General features: G+C 47.4%; 2 protein-coding genes across 2 annotated transcripts; one reads left to right on the top strand and one right to left on the bottom strand.

Moving 5' to 3' along the window:
- Positions 1-4,956: 4,956 nt before the first annotated feature.
- Positions 4,957-9,999, bottom strand: EMWEY_00027890 (hypothetical protein, conserved; the record flags this gene model as incomplete). The annotated part of the gene is made up of 3 exons (XM_013481334.1): positions 4,957-6,217; positions 6,528-8,041; positions 8,263-9,999. The coding sequence occupies 3 exons, from the start codon at positions 9,997-9,999 to the stop codon at positions 4,957-4,959; spliced, it is 4,512 nt and encodes a 1,503-aa protein (XP_013336788.1).
- A 1,789-nt stretch (positions 10,000-11,788) lies between these two features.
- EMWEY_00027880 (hypothetical protein, conserved) lies at positions 11,789-20,278 on the top strand (the record flags this gene model as incomplete). Its single annotated transcript, XM_013481333.1, has 14 exons — positions 11,789-12,674; positions 13,203-13,237; positions 13,592-13,914; positions 14,556-14,694; positions 14,869-15,039; positions 15,340-15,409; positions 15,703-16,016; positions 16,179-16,569; positions 16,999-17,510; positions 17,642-17,726; positions 17,993-18,309; positions 18,664-19,304; positions 19,550-19,616; positions 20,114-20,278. 14 exons carry the CDS (start codon positions 11,789-11,791, stop codon positions 20,276-20,278), a joined length of 4,116 nt encoding a protein of 1,371 aa, XP_013336787.1.
- Positions 20,279-20,334: the final 56 nt, after the last annotated feature.

Here is a 20,334-nt window from a genome sequence, read left to right as displayed (position 1 = left end):
AATTTATATTCAATAGTAATAGGTTCATCAAAATATATCTCTCCTGTTCTCCATACAGGAAAAGAAATTGAATCTGTATATAAAGGTATTCCTTTATCTGGTATCCAATGTCCTAATTTATCATTACTGCCTACAAGCAGTAAAAGATCACCAGGACGCGTCAACTGACAGCGACAAGCAAAAAGAACCTGCAGCATTGAGAAAGAAACCTTCAATTATATATAAATCTGTCATATATAATACAAGACGCATAACAACTATATATACAACAATAAAAATCAAGAAAATATACAAAAAATAACTAGTTTTTTTACCAATTCTTCCTTTTGCTCGCCAATCGTGCCACCAACGCAACTCGACAAGTATTCTTGTATATATAAAGATCCAAGATATAAATAAGGAATTATTACCTATAATAAGATATTAATTCATGAAACTAACCATAAAAGTAAAAGAATTATTATAAATATACTCAATTTATCAGCACTTTCGTCAAAATATACCTATGCAGAAAATTATTTTCCTCTTTTTCTTCCTCACCATTCAACAAAGCTGCGGTGTATGTACACCATGTGTTGTTGTTCAATACATGCACAGTCTTATAGGGAGGGAGAGGAAAGGAGGGAGTAGTAAGTTAGCTATATATATATCCTTAATTATTTAATATTTTTATAAATATCCATTTATTTTATCTATTTTATTCTATTTATTTATTTTATTCTTCTTATTTTTATCCTCTTCTTCCCTATATTTATAGTCCCATCTACCCGTCAACACACACACCACAGCAGCCCCTGTTACGCGCCCTTAGTTGTACAGTGTGTGTGTTGTTTTTTAGTCCTTTATTTTAAATATATTCAGGTGTCTATGCAACTTTTATTAATATTATTATTAATAATTACATATTAACATCACTTCTGTTTATTTTATCGCCTTATAGTTGCTATACTGTACCCCTATACACCCTTATAAGTAACTAGTTAGTGCGTGCAGCAGCACGGTGCACGGTCTGTCAGTTAGTCTTATTTATGTGTCTTTATTCATATAATTATTCTTCTTAATAAAGAATAAATAAATTAATAATAACATTATACACTCTTATAGTTCATGAAGCTAATAAATACATCATTAATTTATATATATGTATATGTATATGTATATGTCTGTACATGCATACGTATATGTGTATATGTATGGTTGCATACACCATATATATTGGGGACTAAGACTTGCTTGCATGCATTAGGTTAGATATCCCTTTGCAGCAGCAGCAACAACAACAACATCTGCTGCAGCAGCAACAACAACTGCAGCAGCAACAGCAGCAGCAGCAGCAAGTGCTGCTGCTGCTGATAGCAGTGTCTCTCCTTCTTGATTAGCCTTTCCCATGGCTTGCTGCTGCTGTGCTTATAACAAAAATAATAATTAATTCTTTTTTATATTATTTATATGTAATTAATAAGAAAATAAATAAATAAATAAATAAATAAATTCTTTTTCCTAAGAAAAGGGACTGTCGATACACCTGGTAGTCTGTGTATAAAAAGTTGTCTTTCTTCCTTTTTACCTCCTTAATAAATAATATTTATTTATTTATTCTTTTGTTTATTATTATTATTATCTCCCCTTTTCCTTAAGACATTAAACTAATCAATAAAAAAGCAGCAATAGATCAAGTTCCTCTAAGGGCACTAGCTGCTGCTGCTGCTGCTGCTTCTGCTGCTGCTGCTTCTGCTGCTGCTGCTGCTGCTGCTGCAGAGTGGCGGGGAGGCCTCCATAGATATTACCCTTCCTACCCATATAGTACTTAGATCTTTCTGTCTCTTAGCCGTACCCTACATACCCTAGGGGGCCCCCCCTGTATTCTACGCGGGGGGCCCCCCTATGGTATAATAATTGTCCCTTTAATGGGTAATAAAGGGAATTAAGAAGGAGACACTTTTTCTTCCTTCTTATTAAGAAGAAGGAGACAAGTGTCTCCTTATGAATAACAAGAAAGAGGAGATAGTCTTTTATATATAATAAAGAAAAGAGAATAAGTGTTGTATATATAAGGGCCCCTTCCCCTTTGTTGTGGGGTTAAGGGGGGCCCCTTTTGGCTGCAGCAGTACTACCCTGGCTTATTTGGGGTGTATGTACAGCTGCAGCAGCAGCTGCTGCTGCAGCAGCAGCAGCAGCAGAGGAGGGGCCCAAGAGGTAATTTTGCTGCAGTTTATTTAAATTACGCTTAAGAGACGCAAAGACAGTCTCCTGCTGCAGCAGACCTGCAAAAGATTGCTGCTGCTGTGGGGCCCCACCAAGGGAGGAGGACGTGGGCCCCCCTGAGGTGGAGGAGGAGGGACTAGGGGCCCCACAGCCGATACACCAGGAGGCACAGGCCCTATCATAGACCCTAAGGATCTGCTGCAGCTCACAGCTAGCTGCCAAGGATTGGCTAGCTAGATGGCTAGCTAATAGATGTAGGGATCTAGATAAGGAGGAATGATATAGATGCAGCAGCAAATAACGATCTGCTGCACTGTTGGGGTGTACGTACACCCTAGGTAGCAGCAACTTACGACTATTAAGAAAAGATTCAACAGCCCCTAAGCATAACTCCCATCGTCCTTAAGAAACAAAAAACAAAAGCACAAAATAAATAATAAATATAATAAATATGTTCTTCTTCCTCTCTATACATGGAGGAAACCCTAAACCCTAAACCCTAAACCCTAAACCGTAAGCCCTTGTATGCATGTGGTACGCCTGAAGGGTGCAACATTTAAGCGTTTAGCTAAGTTAACACAAGGAAACCCCAATGTAGGGTTTAGGGTCTACGATTTAGGGTTTAGGGTTTAGGGTTTAGGGTTTAGGGTTTGTTGTGACTGACCTGCTGCAGCGGTGGATCTGACGGTAACATCTAAAAGTCTTGTTGCATGCCTTAGTGTGCTAGCAGCATTATCATTAGCAGCACGAGGAGTTATTCCTGCTGCTGCAGCAGCAGCAGCAGCAGCTGCTGCTGCTGCTGCTGCACGAGCAGGAGCTGAAGCACGTTGAGGTGCCTGTACACCTGAATTATCATGTTGAATTAGAGAAGAAATCCAGAAAGAAAATAAATCTGCTGCTGCTCTTGTGTATCTACATCTACCAAAGAATAAAAGAAGAGAAAATATTAGAGGAAAAGGACGAAGGATTTGCTGACACAGAGAGTGGTCCAATGGTCCGGTCTGAATAGGACACACACCCAACAACCCCACCCATAAACACACTCCTGCTGCTGTTGCTGCTGCTGCTGCTGCTGTTATTTTTGTTGTTGTTGTTAGTACGAACATTCCTCGGAAGCGAACCGTAATAGACACAAATGCATGCGAGGATGTGCTGCTCGCTGCACGGCAGCAGCACAGGCAGCAGCTGCTGCTGCACCAGCAGCACTACCAGCATGACTACAGCCAACAGCAGCAGCAACAGCAACAGCAGCAGCAGCAGCAGCAGCAGTATTTACCTTATAGAGGAGCTCAAGAATTGCCTGTACATTACGTGGGGCCCCTCGTGCCATTTCTGCCTCCAAGGCGGATGACCAAAGAAGAGGAGGAAGACGCAACACAGCAGCCATATCCGATTCGCAGCAGCTTAGAGGAGAAGGCGGATGCTGCTGCTGCTGCTGTTGCTGCTGCTGCTGCTGCTGCTCCTGTTGCTCTTCCTCCTGCTGCTCCCGTTGTTGATGATGCTGCTGCGGCCGCTGGGTTGAATGCGGCTGACACTTTTTCTGCTGCTGCTGCTGCTGCTGCTGCTGCTGCTGCTGGACTTGCTTATGGAGTGTCTGTATGGCAGCAATTCCTCCAAATTTACGGACGAGTCTTTTGATGATTTGTTCTTCATCTCCTCTCTGCACAAAAAGATATTATGCAGCAAATTTTTCTTAAGAAAAAAAAAAGAGAAGAAATAAATAGTACAATAAGTAGTATAATATACGAATAGTATTATATAATAGTATAAAATATAATTAAATAGAATAATATACAAGAAAAAAAAAGAAAAAATATTTAATTAAATTAATTAATTAATTAATGGTCCCAACCGGTCTCGAACCGGCGACCTTTCGGTTATTAGCCGAATGCTCTAACCAACTGAGCTATAGGACCGTCTTCCTCCGTCAATTTTCTTAAGGGCATGCATTTTCTTGCATGCATGCATTTGCATGCATGCATGCATGGATGCATACAATCAAAGGAGGTAATAGGGAAAAGAAGCACAGAGAATCCTTGTTGTATCGGCAGCAGCAGCAGCAGCAGTAGCAGTAGCAGCAAAGCTTACCCATATGCGCATGCGTCCTTCTCTTTGATCATTCATTAAGGCCATCAATTCCTTACTCCATTCCTCAACAGTTTCTGCCTTCATCTATATAAGAGAAAAGACACAAATAATAAATAAAGAAATAAACAATAAAGACATAAATAAGCAGCAAAAAACACTGCATGCAACTTCCCAATAAGCATCAGCAGTAGATATTCTATTAGGCTGCATGTCCTCTCTTCTGCTGCAGGGGCATCTATAAGCAACTAATAGTGAGGTCTAGCTAAACCCTAGGGGCCCCTAAGTAGGGGCCCCCCACGCCCACCCCATCCCCGCCTCCTCCTCTAACGCCAGACTAAATATTATAAGATATTTCTTACCAGCCGTGCCTTTGCATTTGCTGCTGCAGCTGTGTTAGCAGCAGTGTGTGTTGTGCTGTGCGGTGGTGCTGCAGCTGTACTAGGAAGCTGCAGCACAAGGAAAAAAACAAAGAAAGAAATAGAGAAAGGCATGCATGCATGCATCCGTCATAAGATATTCAATAGCGAATAAGAGGCAAAGCATATGAATATCCTTGTTGCTGTTGCTGTTGCTGTTGCTGCTGCACTTGGTTTTGCTGCTGCTGCTGCTGCTGAAGCTGCCACCTATGACAGAAGAAATCGAATGGGCCCCCAGAGATCATATCTAGGGGCCCCTGTGCCCCTTGATGTCTCTATTGCCTGTACCTACTTGGTCTGTTGTCTCCTTATAAAGGAGACAGGAGGGAGTTGGCTCTCTTGTCCTTAGATAGCGCTCTAGTTGCTGTGCTGCTCGTAGTCTCCCCTTAGCTAGCCCTAGCAGGTGTCTCCTTAGCTTAACGGGGCCACCACGAGGAGACAGAGGGGAGATTAAGGGGGCAGCAGCAGAATAAGGAGACACATAATTAACAGAAGAAGAAGAAGGAGGAGGAGGAGGAGGAGCAACAGAGAAGGAGACACTTGATGCCCATGGAGGAGACACCCCCATTAGTCTTGCGCCCTCTAACGCTCGTAGTGCTAAATCTAACAGTCCTGCAGGCAGCTCAGGAAGCAGCAGCTCCTCCTGTACCTGCTGCTGTTGCTGCTGCTGCTGTTGCTGCTGTTGCTGTTGCTGCTGTTGCTGTTGCTGTTGCTGCTTCTGCTGCAGTGTGTGCAAGTCATGATGCAGCCGCTGCCTCATGCTAAGTAATTCATCTAAGAGACAGAGGGCCCCCCTAAATTCGTGCTGCAGCAGCAAGACACGCATGCCCTCTCCGTGTACCCAAGGGGTATATTGCTGCAGTATCTGATCACGAATATGTAGAATATCTGGTTCCTGTTGCTGCTGCTGTTGCTGCTGCTGTTGTTGTTGTTGCTGCTGCTGCTGCACGCGGGCCATGTAGAGCGCTTTGGCACGGAGAGGGCCCCTAAGAAGAGAGTCTGTGTACTCATTGGCGAGGGACACGGCTGCTGCTGCTGCATCTTGGGCAGACTGCAGCAAGACAGGCTTGTCTTCATTAGCTAGAGGGCTCTTTGTCTCACTGGTTGCTGCTGCTGCTGCTCCTCCTGTCGCTGCTGTTGCTGTTCCCCCAGAAGAAGGAGCAGCAGCAACAGCTGCTGTGAATGCGGAAAGGAGGCGGGCCGTCAATAGAAAGGTTGTATAGCTGGGGAAGGGGCCTTGTGAATGCAGCTGCCTGTACACCCCAAATGCTGCTGAGGCAATCCGCTGCGCTGCCGGGACATCAGCAGCGGCAGCAGGAGCAGCAGAGGCCGCAGAGGAGACAGAGGGAGGAGACGGGGCAGCAGCAGCGGCAGAAGCAGCAAGGGAGGAAGAAGCAATTAAAGAAGAGGGAGAGAGAGAGGAGACAGCAGCAACAGAAGCCTTTATTACTGCATCGCATGTCTTTACCCATCTGCTGCCGTTATACTGCTGCTGCAGCGCAGCAGCCCTGAATACAGCAGCAAATGCATGCAGACACAAACAAGATATTATATATCTATATATATATATTATATGTTATTATCTCCTTAGGGGACACCTGGCAGAGTGCAACAGAACTCCTATTCAAAGATCAAGGGGAGACAGAGGAGACAGAGAGAGAAAGGGAGACAGAGGAGACAGAGACACGGACTGTCTCCTCGTCTGTCTGTGCCTCCTCTGTCTCCCTTTTCCTAGGAAGATTCCTTTGAGGCACAGAGTGCAGCAGGAAGCAGGAAGCAGCGATAGCAGCAACAGCAGCAGCAACAGCAACAACTCACTCAAATGCTGCCTCTGGATTTGCTGCTACTGCTGCAGCTGCTGCTGCTGCAAAGAAGCACTCCATGCTAGGCCTAGCAGCAAATGCAGCCTTAATAGAATTAGATAATGAATATTTTTCTGTGTCTTGGTGGCTGTCTTTATTGGTGTCTTTTTCTTTATTATATCCTTGTCCCTTTGCTGCATTATCCAGTGCTGCATCTGCTGCTGCAGCAAGATCCACATGCGTCTTCAGCAGCAGCAGTGCTGCTGCTGCATCACCCTTTTGCTGCTGCCGCCGCAGCATCCATAGCAGCTGCTGCTGTCTCTCTACAACTACCTGTGTGTCCTGATTGCTCGTCTCCATGCTCTTCTGTCGTTCCTTCTGCTGCTGCTGCTGCTTCTTCTGCTGCTGCTGCATTGCTATTGCTGTTCCTGTTACAGCTGCTGCTACTCTCGATACTTGTGCTCTGTGCTGCGAGGAGGCAAGGATAGGAGGGCTTGCAGTAGCAGCAGCAGCAGCAGGGACTGTCTCCTCAATAGATACACCTAAAAGAGACGCTGCATGCAACACATCTCCTACACTAATTGCTGCCTCATAGGGCAACTTGCCTGCTGACGTTGACGCCAGAGACTGCAGCCAACGCGTTAGCCGCAGCAAACGTGCTGCTTCTGCTGCTGTTGTTGCTGTTGTTGTTGTTGCTGCTGCTTGAGCTCCTGTTGATCCTGCGGTTGCTGCTGCTTCTGTTGCTGCTGCTTCTGTTGCTGTTTCTGCCGTTGTTTCTCCAGCCGTTTCAGCGGTGGGTGCATCTGGGGCGCCTGTTGGTGATGCTGCTGCTGCTGCTGCTGCTGCTGTTCTCAACAGTGGTTGTGCAGCAGCCCCAAGCCCTCTAAACGCAGCGGCAAGGAGACGGGTCTCTAAGCTTCCTTGCCTGTCTGCTGCTGCGTCTCCCCTCGGTGTCTGTGTTGTTATCTTTTCTTCCTGTTTATCTTCCTCTTCTTGCTCTTTCCCCCCCTCTGTCCCCGTGTCTGCTGCTGCTGCAGCACCACCAGCAGCAAGAGCAAGAGACAGCAGCTCCTGTCCTTGCTGCTGTTGCACAGGCCCCCGTGCAAAGAGGGCCTCCACAGAGGCAACAAAGAGCTGCTGCTGCTGTGGCGACAGATCCAGTGGAGGCGCACGCTCAGATAGAAGACGCTTCAGGTGTACGTACACCCGGTCTAGTAGGTTGTATGCAGCAGCAGATACAACAGCACCACCCTCAGCCAGCAATGCCCATCTAACCGCAGCATGTTGACTCTGCAGCACTGCTGCTGCTGCTGTCTCTTCTGCACCCTCTCCCTGCAGCAGCGCCTCCCCTGCAATTGCCGCAGAAGCAACAACTTGCTGCGCAGCAACCTCATTAGAGGGGCCCCCAGAGGGGCCCCCAGCAGCCAACAGGCGTCGCGACAGCTCTAGAGAGACAGGCAGCACAGCTCGGGCAAAACGAATGGAGACGGAGACAGGCAGCAGCTGCATGGCAGCGCAGGCCCTTTCTAGCTGTACGCAAACGCAAACAGCAGCAGCAACAGCAGCAACAATGATGGTGCGGTAGGTTGCATGCGCCAGCAAGTGAAGTGCCGCATGCAGCAACACATGCAGCAACTGCAGCTTGTGCCAGCTTTCATATGCAGCGTTGCCCGGCAGGAAGCAAGCAGCTACCTACAGCAGCAACAGCAGCAAATATTGTGCAACAGCAGCAGCTGCTGCAGCAAACTCACCTCTCCATCCTTCATTGCTGCTGTAGCCACAGCAAGTGCAGCAGCCACTGCCTCTCGCTGCAGGCCCTCTTCGAGGGCCTCACTGCCGCCTAGTGGGGCCCCCTTAGCAGGAAGCGTCTCGCTGACGGTACCAGCTGCAGCAGTAGGGGGCCACCTTTCTTGGGGGCCCCTGAAACCCTTGAGGAGCTGCTGGTGTGCTTGGCTGCTGTGGCCTTCATTAGCAAAGGCGCGGGCCAACAGTAGATGTGTTGCTGCGCCAAGGTTAGGGGTGCAAGCCCCTGCTGCTCTTGCTGTTGCTTCTGCTGCTGCTGCTGTTTCTGCAGGTACAGTATCGTCCTTGCTGGTGTCTGTCTCTGCAGGAGACTGCGGTGAAGGGCAAGCGAGGGACTCTTCAGGTGTACGTACACCCGAGGAACCACCCATCAAGGAGGATGCCACATGCAGCACCACTCTAGTAGACACTCCCTGCTGCAGCAGTGCCGCAGCAGCTGCTGCTACCTCTGCAGTAGACACGCCATGGATGCTCTGGATGGCAGCAATATCCCATGGCACCTGCTGCTGATGTTGCTGCTGCTGCTGCTGCTGTGCTTCGTCTGTCTTGGATTTCATGGAGATGACCCTAGCAGCAAGATTAGAGAGACACTGACGCCGCTGCTGCTGCAGCAGCACAAGATCGTCAGCTAGCATGCGTGCAGATGTCGTGTCACCTGCTTTACGCTGCAGCAGCAACTGCAGCAGCTTCTTCTGTTGCTGCTGCTGCCGCTGCAGCTGCTGCAGCGCCTCGACATAAGCGCTGGCTATATGCCACTCGCTCTGAAGCAGCAGCAGCTCTTTGCTGCTAGGGCTGGGCCTCTCACTATACGGACGTTCTACAGGGGCCTCCCCCTTTAGGGGGCCCCCTTGGGGGCCCCCTATGCTTTGGGTACTGCGATTATCTGCAGGAATCCCCTGGTGAAAGACAGCCGTAGAGCGCAGCAGAATTGAATGAGAAGATGAGAGGAGAGCAGCAGGGATAGAGCGCCACTGCAGCATCTGCAGCAGCAAAGTTGTGAGGGTCTGCAGTGCTGCTGTAGCCTGCTGCACTGCATCAGCTCCGTATACACCCGAAGGTGTCTGCGGAGATCCGTCTGCTGCTGAAGGCTCCAAGGACTCCAGTTGAGATTCAATCTTCGATAAGACTGCTGCTGCTGCTGCTGCTGCTGCACCTCCATCTGTATCTGCGCCTGGGTCTGCGTCTGCATCGGGTATGGATGATGCTGCACCGCCCCCCGCAGCAGCAGCAGCTGCTGCTGCTGCTGCTGCTTTTGCTGCTGCAGCTAAATGGCCTCGAGCTACGCTCGTTCTATCAGCAGCGGGGGCCAAGCAACAAGACGAGGAAGAGAGAAACCCGCAAATATTCAAGGGACTTTCAATCCTCTTGGAAGGGAGGGATCCAAATGATCCTGCAGACAGCAATGATGCTAGGCTGCTGCTGCTGCTGCAATTGCTGTAGCTGCTGCTGGTACTGGTGTTGCCGTTGCACCTTGAAATGAGAGGAGCAGATGTGCCAGGATTGAACGAAGGGCCCCCAAGAAAAGAAAAGCAGCAACGTGCTGCTGGCGACCCCTCGCCTGCGAGCTGCTGCTGTCTAAATACCGTCTGCAAACGCTGTGGAAATCCGGAACCAACACCAGCAGCAGCACCACCTGCTGCTGCTGGTGCTGCTGCTGTTGCTGAGGCTGCCTCCCACGTGTTCATCCATAGCGCAACTACAAGCACAAATAACGGGAGATAGAAACGGAGGCCCTTTTGAAGCCTGCAGGGCCTCCCACTAGGGGCCCCCAAGGGGGCCCCCCAACGGGCTAACTCAGGGGCTCCCCATGTGATGTTCGAAGGTGGAGCTGGCCAAAGAGAAGCTGGTGAGGGGTCGCGCATAGAAAAGGAAGTGCTCTTATTAGGGTGGTCAGGAGGGTGTCTAAGAAGGCCCCCAATGGGATAGTCCTGCTGGGGCCCCCTACCGGGGGGGCCCCCAGAGCTTGCGTCTATGCAGGGATTAGGAAGGGGCCAGATGATGGTTGACGCAGTGGAATCGCTCTCTTGTCTGGTTCTGAATGGAGAGAAGAGGTGCTTCATGCTGTTGCTGCTGCTTCATGCTGCTACTGCTGCAGCCTAAAGAACAGACATCGTTGGTGTGGGCCCCCAGGGAAGCAGATGAGGGGTTAGGCCTGGTAACACCCGTGTTTTTGGACTCATTTTAGAAGCATAAAGGCAAATAAGAAGTAGAGAAGAAAGCTAGAGATCGGCAACAATGAAAAGAACAAGACGGTGACTTGCAGCAGCAGACGGGCGGGGGTCGGCAGCTCCCTCTGAACGCTGCTGCCGTCTACGTGAGCGGATTGTTGTCCAGGTAGATAAGTAATAAAATTCAACTAAAAACAGCAAACAAATAGTTAACCCCACAGATATTTGGTCTCGAATTTACGTATGAAAATAATTATAAATGTTTATATTCGCACAGGGCTCCAGAGTAGTTCAATATGGTTACAGGCACGACGACGCGAGCTACTGCTGGCTGTTCAGCAGGAACTCTTTGCCGACGAACGTAGTAAACACAGTATGATATTTTGTGCTTATTGTCTTTGTTACAGAAAAAAAACCATTTTTCATTGCCTTTTTGCCTTTTCAAAAGCGTCTTATCTGTCGTATTCTTTCTCTTCTCTTTCTTCAGATGCAGCTGCTTCCCTTGGTCCGTGTTGGTAGTCCGCCGGCTAGCATCGATTCTCCCAATGCATGCGTCGGGCCTCGTTGTTATTGACTCAGAAAGATAACTCAATTTTACCTAGACTAACTGTGACCTAGTGACAGACTTTTAGTGGTTTTCTCAGAAGGGTTTTGTTTTTCTCCTCCTCGTTCGAGCGAGCCGCTGCTCTCAACTCACACACTGTTATGGGAGTGGCTGCTGCCTGCATGCTACCCTTATTTTCCTCTAAGTTTCATACTGTAAATCCAAATATTATTTTTGGCTTTAGTTCCCTTGAAAAATAGGGAAGACAAGTTTTAGTTAGACCATGTGCTGCTGCTGAAACCCCCTCTTGCGAGCTCAGCTGCTGCTGCGATCGTTGTGGGTTCTTCTTCCCTTCTTACGCGTCAACAAATATATATTCAGACATCTAATATATGCTCAATGACCCTTTTGTTTTCTTCCCCTTTAATATTGGCGACCGTCAGACAACAACTAGCAAACCACTATATCCTCCCAGCGTGTCGCCGACTTCCTGCCTTCACGCCTCCTCCAACTCAGCAGCAGCAGCAGCAGCAGGACCAACGGCAGCAGCACTGAAAAGGAAAAGAATACTCACAGGAGCCGCAGTGTTTCGGTCTTGTCTCAATTACGTCCCAAACAAACTGCCCTGCTCATGGATGCCGAGGCAACAAAAATTCGCACCGCGAGGAACCCGACCTTCTCCTCTTCCTCTTCCTCTTCCTTCTTTGAAATCCTCCTGTATTTTCTGAATGCTGCTGTGAATACGCCGCAGACATCTAGCCAATGCCGTTGTTCAACGCCCCACGCGAAGGCCGAAGGGCCTCCAACAGTGGTACAGCAGGCAGTAGCAGCCTCAACCCCAGCATGAAGCAGACGCAGCAGAGAACTTCCAGTAGAGGCGGGGCACCAGCAAACAAAGGCAGCAAGGCTCCGCGGAGTTTGTTGACAGTTGAGGCAGCCCAGAAGATGGGCCGCTGGGGAGACAGGAGGAGGGACAGCACAACTAAAGCAGCTTCACCACAAGCAACCCTGGACGTTGTACGGGGCAAAAGTGTCTCTGGAGTTGTTGAAAAAGCCAGGAGCACTTCATCTGTAGCAACGACGAAGGTTGCAGCAAAGGCACAAGAAAAGGAAGCAGCGACACAGAGAAAGCCATCTAGTGACCGCAAACAGCAGGAGGCTCCTCGTGCTGCTGCTGAGCCCTCTTCCAAGTCGTCTTCGCTTAGAGCTGCAGAACAACATGAAGTTCATCCCAAATCTGGGCCACAAAACGGGAAAGTAGCGCACGACAATGGCGGCCAATTGAAGAGCAAGACAGCCGTCTCGGCCTCCTCAGGAGCCCGAGAAGCTGCTCTTCAAAAGCTGGCAAAAGTAGAAAGAGCAGCAAAAAGAGAAGAAAGAGAAAAGCGGGTGAAGGAAGTGGTGGAGGAAAGGGACCCCCTCAAGGCAACAGACATGCAGCCGCTGCTACTAGGTGATAGAAGAATATCTGAGGCACATCCAGATGAGGAAACAGTGCAAAAACTCTGGAAAGTCGCTCCTGTACTTAAGAAAAAAGATTACTTGCTGAAGTACACCCCGGAAAAGAGCAGGAAATGGTCGCCCCCAAAAGTTTCTATTCCAGAAGGCCAAAGCAAAGCTTTTAAAGAGAAAAATATGGATTTTTTATGTAAGAAAAAGTAAATGACTATAGTTTATGTTATATTGTACTAGATCCAATATTGCAGTGTATATTATAATGCTTCTTATTACGTTGTTCGGTGGCGTATCAACGTTTTAGTTTGTTTTGCCAGTCTAAATAATAGTAAGTTGCTAGGTTTACTACTATTGGGACAAAATAAAAACTATGGCTTTTATAGCTTGGCAATCGTATGTAAGAAGTATTCTTATTGAGACGCTACGCTAAAAATAAGATGTAATTCGGATTATTCTTGTTTTACTATTGTTCTCAATTTACAGATGCATGCGTGGCAGACAACTGTTGTAGTTACTATTATTATTACTGTTACTATTGCTGTTGCTACAAGTAGAAGGCAAGGCAACAGCAAAAGTCAGAGTACAATAAAAATGAGGCATTTTACATACAAGCAAAATGCAAAATACGACAAGTAGACACAAAATACAGTCAATAGACACAATCCAACACATCCCACAATTCTTGAGAAATGTGCTGCTTCTGCTTGCCTTCGGTTTGCAGGCGATAAGTGGATTGAGCCTTATCCCAAATATTCAGTGCGTTATTGTCTCGACCGGCGAAACCTTTTTTCGGTCTATTTCCACTGTTGTGTCTCACATATTTGCCTTATTTGTCGCTCTATCATGCACCTCCCTGTCTACAGCACTGCAGTAAATGTAGTGGCGCAGCATGTTTATACCATTTCAGAATATTGTCTCTTCTTGTTCTTCCAGTTTATCTAAACCATATTTAGCTCCATTTCTTTCTGCCTCCTCGACTGTTGATGCATGCTGTCTTTCTTATCTGCAGTGATAAAAGGCCGCTCCTGTCTATCTAAACACATTATCAATGATAGCTGTGGTAATAGAAGCAGTAATAGATGAATTGTTGAAATTATGTGCTGCTTCCAGGGTTCTGCGGTCCCCCCAAAAGCACCTGCTGCTGCTCCTGCAGTGGGCGCTGCAGAAGACGCAGCAGAAGCGGAGCTGCCTCCGTCGGATTCTGATGGGGTTGAACTACCTGATCAAATGAGGCTGAATCGACTCAGTTCGAAAGAAGCAATGGACACGACTCTGTTGGAAACGGCTTTCCGCGACTCCTGGAGCCATAGACAGGCTCTGCATTCTCCAGTGAAAGAAACAGAAGCCTTTAAGAAAGAGTCTGGAATAGACCAAATTGCAGACAAACTCATCAGAAGCAGACAATCACCCCCCAAAGGCCTTCTTCGATTCGAGTAACCTGCAGCACAAATAGCGCATTCACTGTTCCCGTTGAAATCCAGTTGTCTTATTGGGATGTTTTTCGTACACTAAACAAATATCTATCATGCAAACAAAGAGCTGTGCTCATTCTCGACTCCTTGATGCAGTTGGTATCCGTTGGAATACCGAGCAACACAGGACAAAACTATCGGTGCTGGTGCACTCAGGTTCAGGCAAATGTGTATGTTTTATATAGCATATAGCATAGCTATAGCATGTATTCTCGACCCCCTAAATGACGCTTTGGCTATTCGATTTGCTTACCACAAACAAGCTGGACGTGTTCGAATTTGCCGCTGAAAAGGCAGGAATGTTATATATTTACAGAATTTGGACATACGAGCATGCATTGTCCAATTTGCACACCCTCTCCTTTTTCTGCTGTGCCTGGAAAGAAGGAGTTTTCGTCCCTGCAACTGATGCCCCCGGTAGCTGTTCATGCTGAAAGTACAACAATTCCTCTTCTTGAGAGACTACCTTGAGATAAATATCGGGTTTGTTGTGTCTTCGTCATATTACTTGCCCTTCATGTTTGCATGCATATACACATATTTGCAATACCTGTGCAAAAGTGCATGCGCATTTATTTGCTGCTTTTAATGCGCCACTGCAGAACCCTAGACGACGTAGGATTTGTAGACCCATACGCATCCTCTGGAGGCCCTGAAGACCCTCTGCCGTACCGAATCGAGAAGAAAAACGAACAGGCAGAACTCCTTGCTCTGCACCATATCACTAAGGCAGCAGAAGCTGTAAGACAAACTCACATGCTGTATTTAAGCGCTTAAGTTGTTTCAATCCATTTGGACTTGCATTCAAATCCCTTGTAACAAATACGTGTAACTATAAACAAAGGACAAAGTTATGCAATTGCTCTGTTTCTAAAGTGCTCCACTTTGTTCTGTAAACAACCGCTGTGCCTGCAGATGAAGCAGCGTCTTCTTGACAGGCTTCCATTTGCAGACATTTCTTGGTCTCGACAACCTTCTTTTGATGAGGGAAACGTTAATGAAATATTCCATTTAAAGGAAATCAAGGACGCAAGTGGAGTTTTCGACGTAACAGAGTCTTCGCTGAACGCCCACGAACGCGTCCGAGTAGGTGTCCTTCTTCTGTGTGCTTTTATTTTCTTGTTTGCTCGTGTGACTGTTCTTCTGTTTCTGCCTGTGCTGTTCGTTTTGTTCTTGTTCTTGTTCTTCTTCTCCTCCATCATCCCCATATCTTCGTCAATGCAGAAGATCCAAGCGTGACAGCAGCACTCCGATGCTTGCAGGCGCAAAGGAGGGACCGTATCTTCTTATCTTCACACGGGCAAACGGAAGTGTTTGAGTCTTATATTATTAAGGCGTATCAGTTATGACGTTTAAAAGACTTGTTGTGTTTTCGTTTGTATGCAGCTCGCGGCTGGGAGGATTTCGCAATGCGTGCAATCCGACGACACGAGCAAGAGAGAAGTTAACAGAATGAGTAGGCTTCTGTATTCCCCGTTGCAGCAGCTCAGCTGTGCTTTGAATTGTTTCGTGTTCCTGGCTTTTGAGCCCCTGCATTCGTTTAATTTTCTTATTGCCTTGGAACCGGCTCACAACCTGTCAATGGCACGGAGAAGTTTCGCATGTGCTGCATGCAATTATTACTGAGTCGTGCTTCCCTGTTGTTGGTAGCTTGTGTTGGGACGCTACTGTCGTTTCGTCGGCCACTTCGTTTCTTCTTAGCAAGTCATGGAGACCTGGGTTCTGTTGGTTTGTCGTTGCTCTTTTCAGCTCGAGACATCAAAGTGATGTACAAAGCGGAAAGAGGGGATGAGGCGGATGGCCCAAACGTCCGTCGTTCCAGCATTTGGGAATCTTTTACGGGTTTTCCTCAAGCCTCCAGCAGCCCTGGAAGGGAGCGTGGGGCAGCATCAGCAGGTGAAGAAGTAATTTATGCAGACCCTGAACGAGTCAAGAGGGTTTGGGCAGAGAGATACTCTACATGCTGCGACTTGCTAGAAGACGAAGACGAGCAGAGACTTCACCTTCTGCATCAAATCGTGCATGAAGTGTTTGAACAGTTCGGCGGCAAATGGAGCAGAAGGGTAACTATCGCATTTTTCCTCTTTTTTGCAATGCCTTCTAGGACAGTGCAGAAGGCAGAACTCCTGCGGTAGATCGTAGTCGAGAGGCGCTTGCGATAGGTTTAGGGGTCGCTTTATGGTTTGGGGCGGTGGAATTTGAATGTTTATTGCTGTGGTTGCAAGACCAAACAGGATAGACACCAATGTTTGGCGTGGAGCTTGGAGTTTAGCGATTCGGGTTTGTTGTTGGATGCGTTGATGGTGTTTTACACGCAGCTGCCGCGGACTTCGTTGTTGCTGAAGTTGCTGCGGAAGCCCGATGCGGCGGGCCTATCCCGAGCCGTGCCAAACCCGCAGGCACTTGTGAACAAGTTTATTATGCAGCCTTGTGAGGTGGTGGAATTGGCGCATTCTTTGTTTATTACCCTTGTGATGGAACGGTTTTACCTATTCGATATGCGATTTGCCGAAAGCCCCAGACTGCTCATAGAAGAAGCCACTGCAACATCAGAGTGGTGTTTGGCTACGCGTGCGCTGAGTCGGATGGGACGGATTTCAAATTATCTGCTGGCAGGTGAGCGCAGCTTCTGGCTCTTCCCCCCTTTCAGTGTATGATCTAACAACGCAAAACAAAAATACAGCTCAAGCACCGATAGCATTGCTACTGCTGTGGAGGTACTGCTCGTGAAATTATAATACCCATGAAAATCTGTAGAAAATAGTAGAAAATAGCATCTGCCGCTTCCTATAGTTTCCCCCAATAAATTGGTAGATGCTGCTATTAGTTTTACTTACAATGTACTGACTATATCATCATATTCATTGAAATTGGAAGAGAAGTTTCCACCTGAATAAATAATGTTGAAGTTCTCTAAGAGCTAAATACAAGTGCATCTAACTATGCTGTTGGGGATTTGTGCTGCAGTGGATTTGCAGCAGTTCACGGTACGAACATAAATATATCTTTGCGGTGCCTAGTTTTCTTTGTGTGTGATGTGATCAGTGATGCTTGAGTCGAGAGTTCCTGGGCTGCTTCGTCTGTTGTTTCGCCTGAACGGCCTTCAGTTCTTTGAGTACAGAATTAGTTATATGCTACACATGCTGTCGTGGAGGGGCCAAGACAACTACGAGCCGCAGCTGGAGTTCGAAAGAAACACCGAAAAACTGATCTCACAATGCCGCAGAATAGGCACTGCAGCCACAGCTCTCGCCTCTTCCGTAGGCACATCCGCAAAAGATGTTTCCTCCTCATCCCCTTTTTCATGCAATTTAGTCCCCAAACTCACTCCAAAAGACAGAGCCTTTCTGCTCCGCCGAGCCCAGCAACAGCTGCGGACTCTCTTAAGTAATGCGTCGTCCTGCATAGCAATGAAGTACAACGTTGAAGCCATCTGCAAATTGTTGCCATTCACAATTGAATACACCGCGAACATGGACAAGAAGGAAGACATCTGCTTCAGGCTGTTCGACTCCTTTCTCACGAAAGCATTCTTTTGCGTACTTGGAGATCAAAAGGTCCGAGACACAAACAGGGCCCTGCTGCGTTGCATATACACTGGTACCAAACAGCTAGCTTAGTCTCCTTGACATGAAAGTGAAGCACAGCGGAATAGTTCATTTCGTGATATGTCCCGGTGCCTTTGCAGGTCCCGACCACCCCCCAGGCCATCAGTCTTGTCACAAGTTATTTTGAGATGCTAGCAGAGGTGCTCTATGGACTGAGGTCCCCAGGTAAGAACAGCCCTTATGTCCCTCCAGGAAGGAATTTGTGGGTATATATACATACACATGTACACATACATGCATTCAGGCGTATATATGTGTATGTAATACACGTATATGTATGCCGACATCTAATGTATATATACGTGCACATATACATACATAAACCTACATATTATACAATTCGTGTGTGTGTGTGTATGTGTGTGTGTGTGTGTGTGTGTGTGTGTGTGTGTGTGTGTGTGTGCGTCTGTTGATTGCTGGTTTTCTCTCAGACTTGCTGCAGGTCATAAACAAAGAAGAAGAAGATATTAGTGTGGAGCTGAGTGTGTGGAGTAACTTGCGAAGGTGCCTGCACAGAGGTTTGAATTTATATTTGTGTCGAACAGTTTTATGTTTTATTGCGGACTTGATGTACTTGAGCTGTCTAGACAGAGCGCCATTGCTGCTTAGCGAAGCGCGGGAAATGCAAGCAGTTTTGGACAGAATTGTTATTCCTGCTTTAAGAGAAGAAAAAGTACAACTCCTGACGAATGTAACGCTCGACTTCTGCTGGAGAGCGGCAGTGTGCCTACGTGAAGTCTTCAAAAAAGTGAGAAAATAAATAGTCTGGCCCTAACCACCCACGAAAGAACCATGCAAAACAACAACAGCAAATACTGCAACTCTCAAAGGAGCAGCTCGTCACACAGCAACAGCAACCGCTACAAATGCACCCTGCAGCACAATAGCAGCAGCACACAGCACCAAGCAGCCCAATAACAACACCAATAGTAGTAATAATGACATATAACAACACAGGCACAATCAACGAGAAGAAACTACACAGCAAATGGGTTTACTCTTTAATGCATGCACATTTGCTGTCTTCTTGCACTGTCTACGTGCAATATGTGCGTCGGTTTGTTTTACTTATATCCTAGGCTTTTTGTTGTTTGCGTGACAGACAGCAGAAGAAACAGATATTGACCCCGACACACTGTTGCCTTTTACTTTGCCTCACCGCTGTGGCCTGCGAGCCGGGGGGCCCTGGCCTTCATTGTGGCAAAGCGCTTGGGAGCCTTCGTACATTCCCTGGACTTCAGACATTACATCTTCAGACGACTACAGAACGAAACACTCAACCCGCTCTCTCTCCTCACCGCGCGACGAAGCAGAAGCAGCAGTGGATGGTGCTCCCTCAATGAAACCAACAAAAACAACAACCAGCCCCCGACAAGCACCCCACAACAGCGGACTTAACAAGGAAACAGAAGAGAGAACAGCGGCTCATTCCGCTTGGAACTCAGCAGACACAGGACAGCGCCCGAAGAAAGTTTTGTTTGCCTCCGAGGAAGCCGCAGAAACCTTTGGAACCGGACGTTTCTGCAGGGCTGCGCAGGAATTAGATAAGATACACAAATTCCAGCTGCAGCAGCAGCAGGAGCAGGAGCAGCGACAGCAGCAACAGCAGCAAACGGAGACTGTGCCCTTGTACAAACAGTGGAAATGCCCTGTAATTCCCTGTTGGCTGCCTGGCTGTAAATCCATCATTTTCCAGGGACAGGAAACGGGGCCCGCTTTAGAAAACATGCACTATTGTCAAGAGTAAGTAGGGAGAACGTTCAGCGGTTTGCATGCATATATGCTATCTCCCCTCCAGGCTACAAGAGAAATGCATGTGTTTATACTGTTCGGTTGGGGAAACACAAGTACAGTACCCAAAGGAAATGGCGAACGCGCCTTCCCCACCGACATACTAGTGCATATTAGAGATGCACATTTATTCTTTTTATTATGTTTATTGGTATTGTATGGCTTCCGCGTGCTTCTGCCACCTTGTCATGCTGCAGGTGCCACATCGCCTCGTACTGCAGCGAAAGATGCCGGCAGGTGCACTTGAGACTTGGGCATTCGGAGGTAACTATCAGCGATGAAATATGATACGGTTTTGGCGTTATTGCACTCCTTGCAAAGTTCGCTTGTTTCAATCGACTTCGACGTTGATCATCTCGTTAACTTTGCCGTTATTTGCCAGCAAATGCGCTTCACGTTCGCCTCTAATGTGCCGAGGCATGTGTGTAATGTATATGGATTGTATTCTCGCCATGCACCAACAGTGGTTGGCTACCCTGCTGCACAACACGGGAGCGACAGCCCATAAACAGGCCGCCCATCAACTTTTAACCACTTGGACGATGTTCAGCTGATGTAGCTACCAAATTCCGCTCGGAACTGCTTTGCAAACTAAACTTTGGACAGATCGAAAGTTGCGGAGCTGTTAACTTGCAGTTCCCGTTGCACCAGCCTTGCCGCTGCATTTGCTTCTTCGCTCGGTTACCAATTATACTTATTTCTCTGTGAATCTGAGCGCTAGTCCTCTTTCCTTTGTGTTGTGTTTCATTTGTTTTATTTAGGTTTGCCCATATTTCAAGAGGCCGCCAACATTTCTCCGTTTTCACATGTTGAAAAACCAAATTCCGCGGCAAATGAAGTACCCGATACTAAATGTTTTCTACGGCCTGTGCGATATCAACTTTATGCTGAAAGTACATCGGGAGGACTTCCAACCAGTTTTCTAGCAGCCCTGTCTGCTGTGTTAACCCCAGCAATATGGCTGGTGATAACTGTTGTGTAT

The sequence above is a fragment of the Eimeria maxima genome, genomic scaffold (genome assembly GCF_000499605.1).
Source record: "Eimeria maxima Weybridge genomic scaffold, Emw_scaff313, whole genome shotgun sequence".
In the NCBI taxonomy this organism is placed as follows: domain Eukaryota; phylum Apicomplexa; class Conoidasida; order Eucoccidiorida; family Eimeriidae; genus Eimeria; species Eimeria maxima.
Note: the sequence above shows the minus strand (reverse complement) of the source record. Positions and strands in the feature narration are given on the sequence as shown.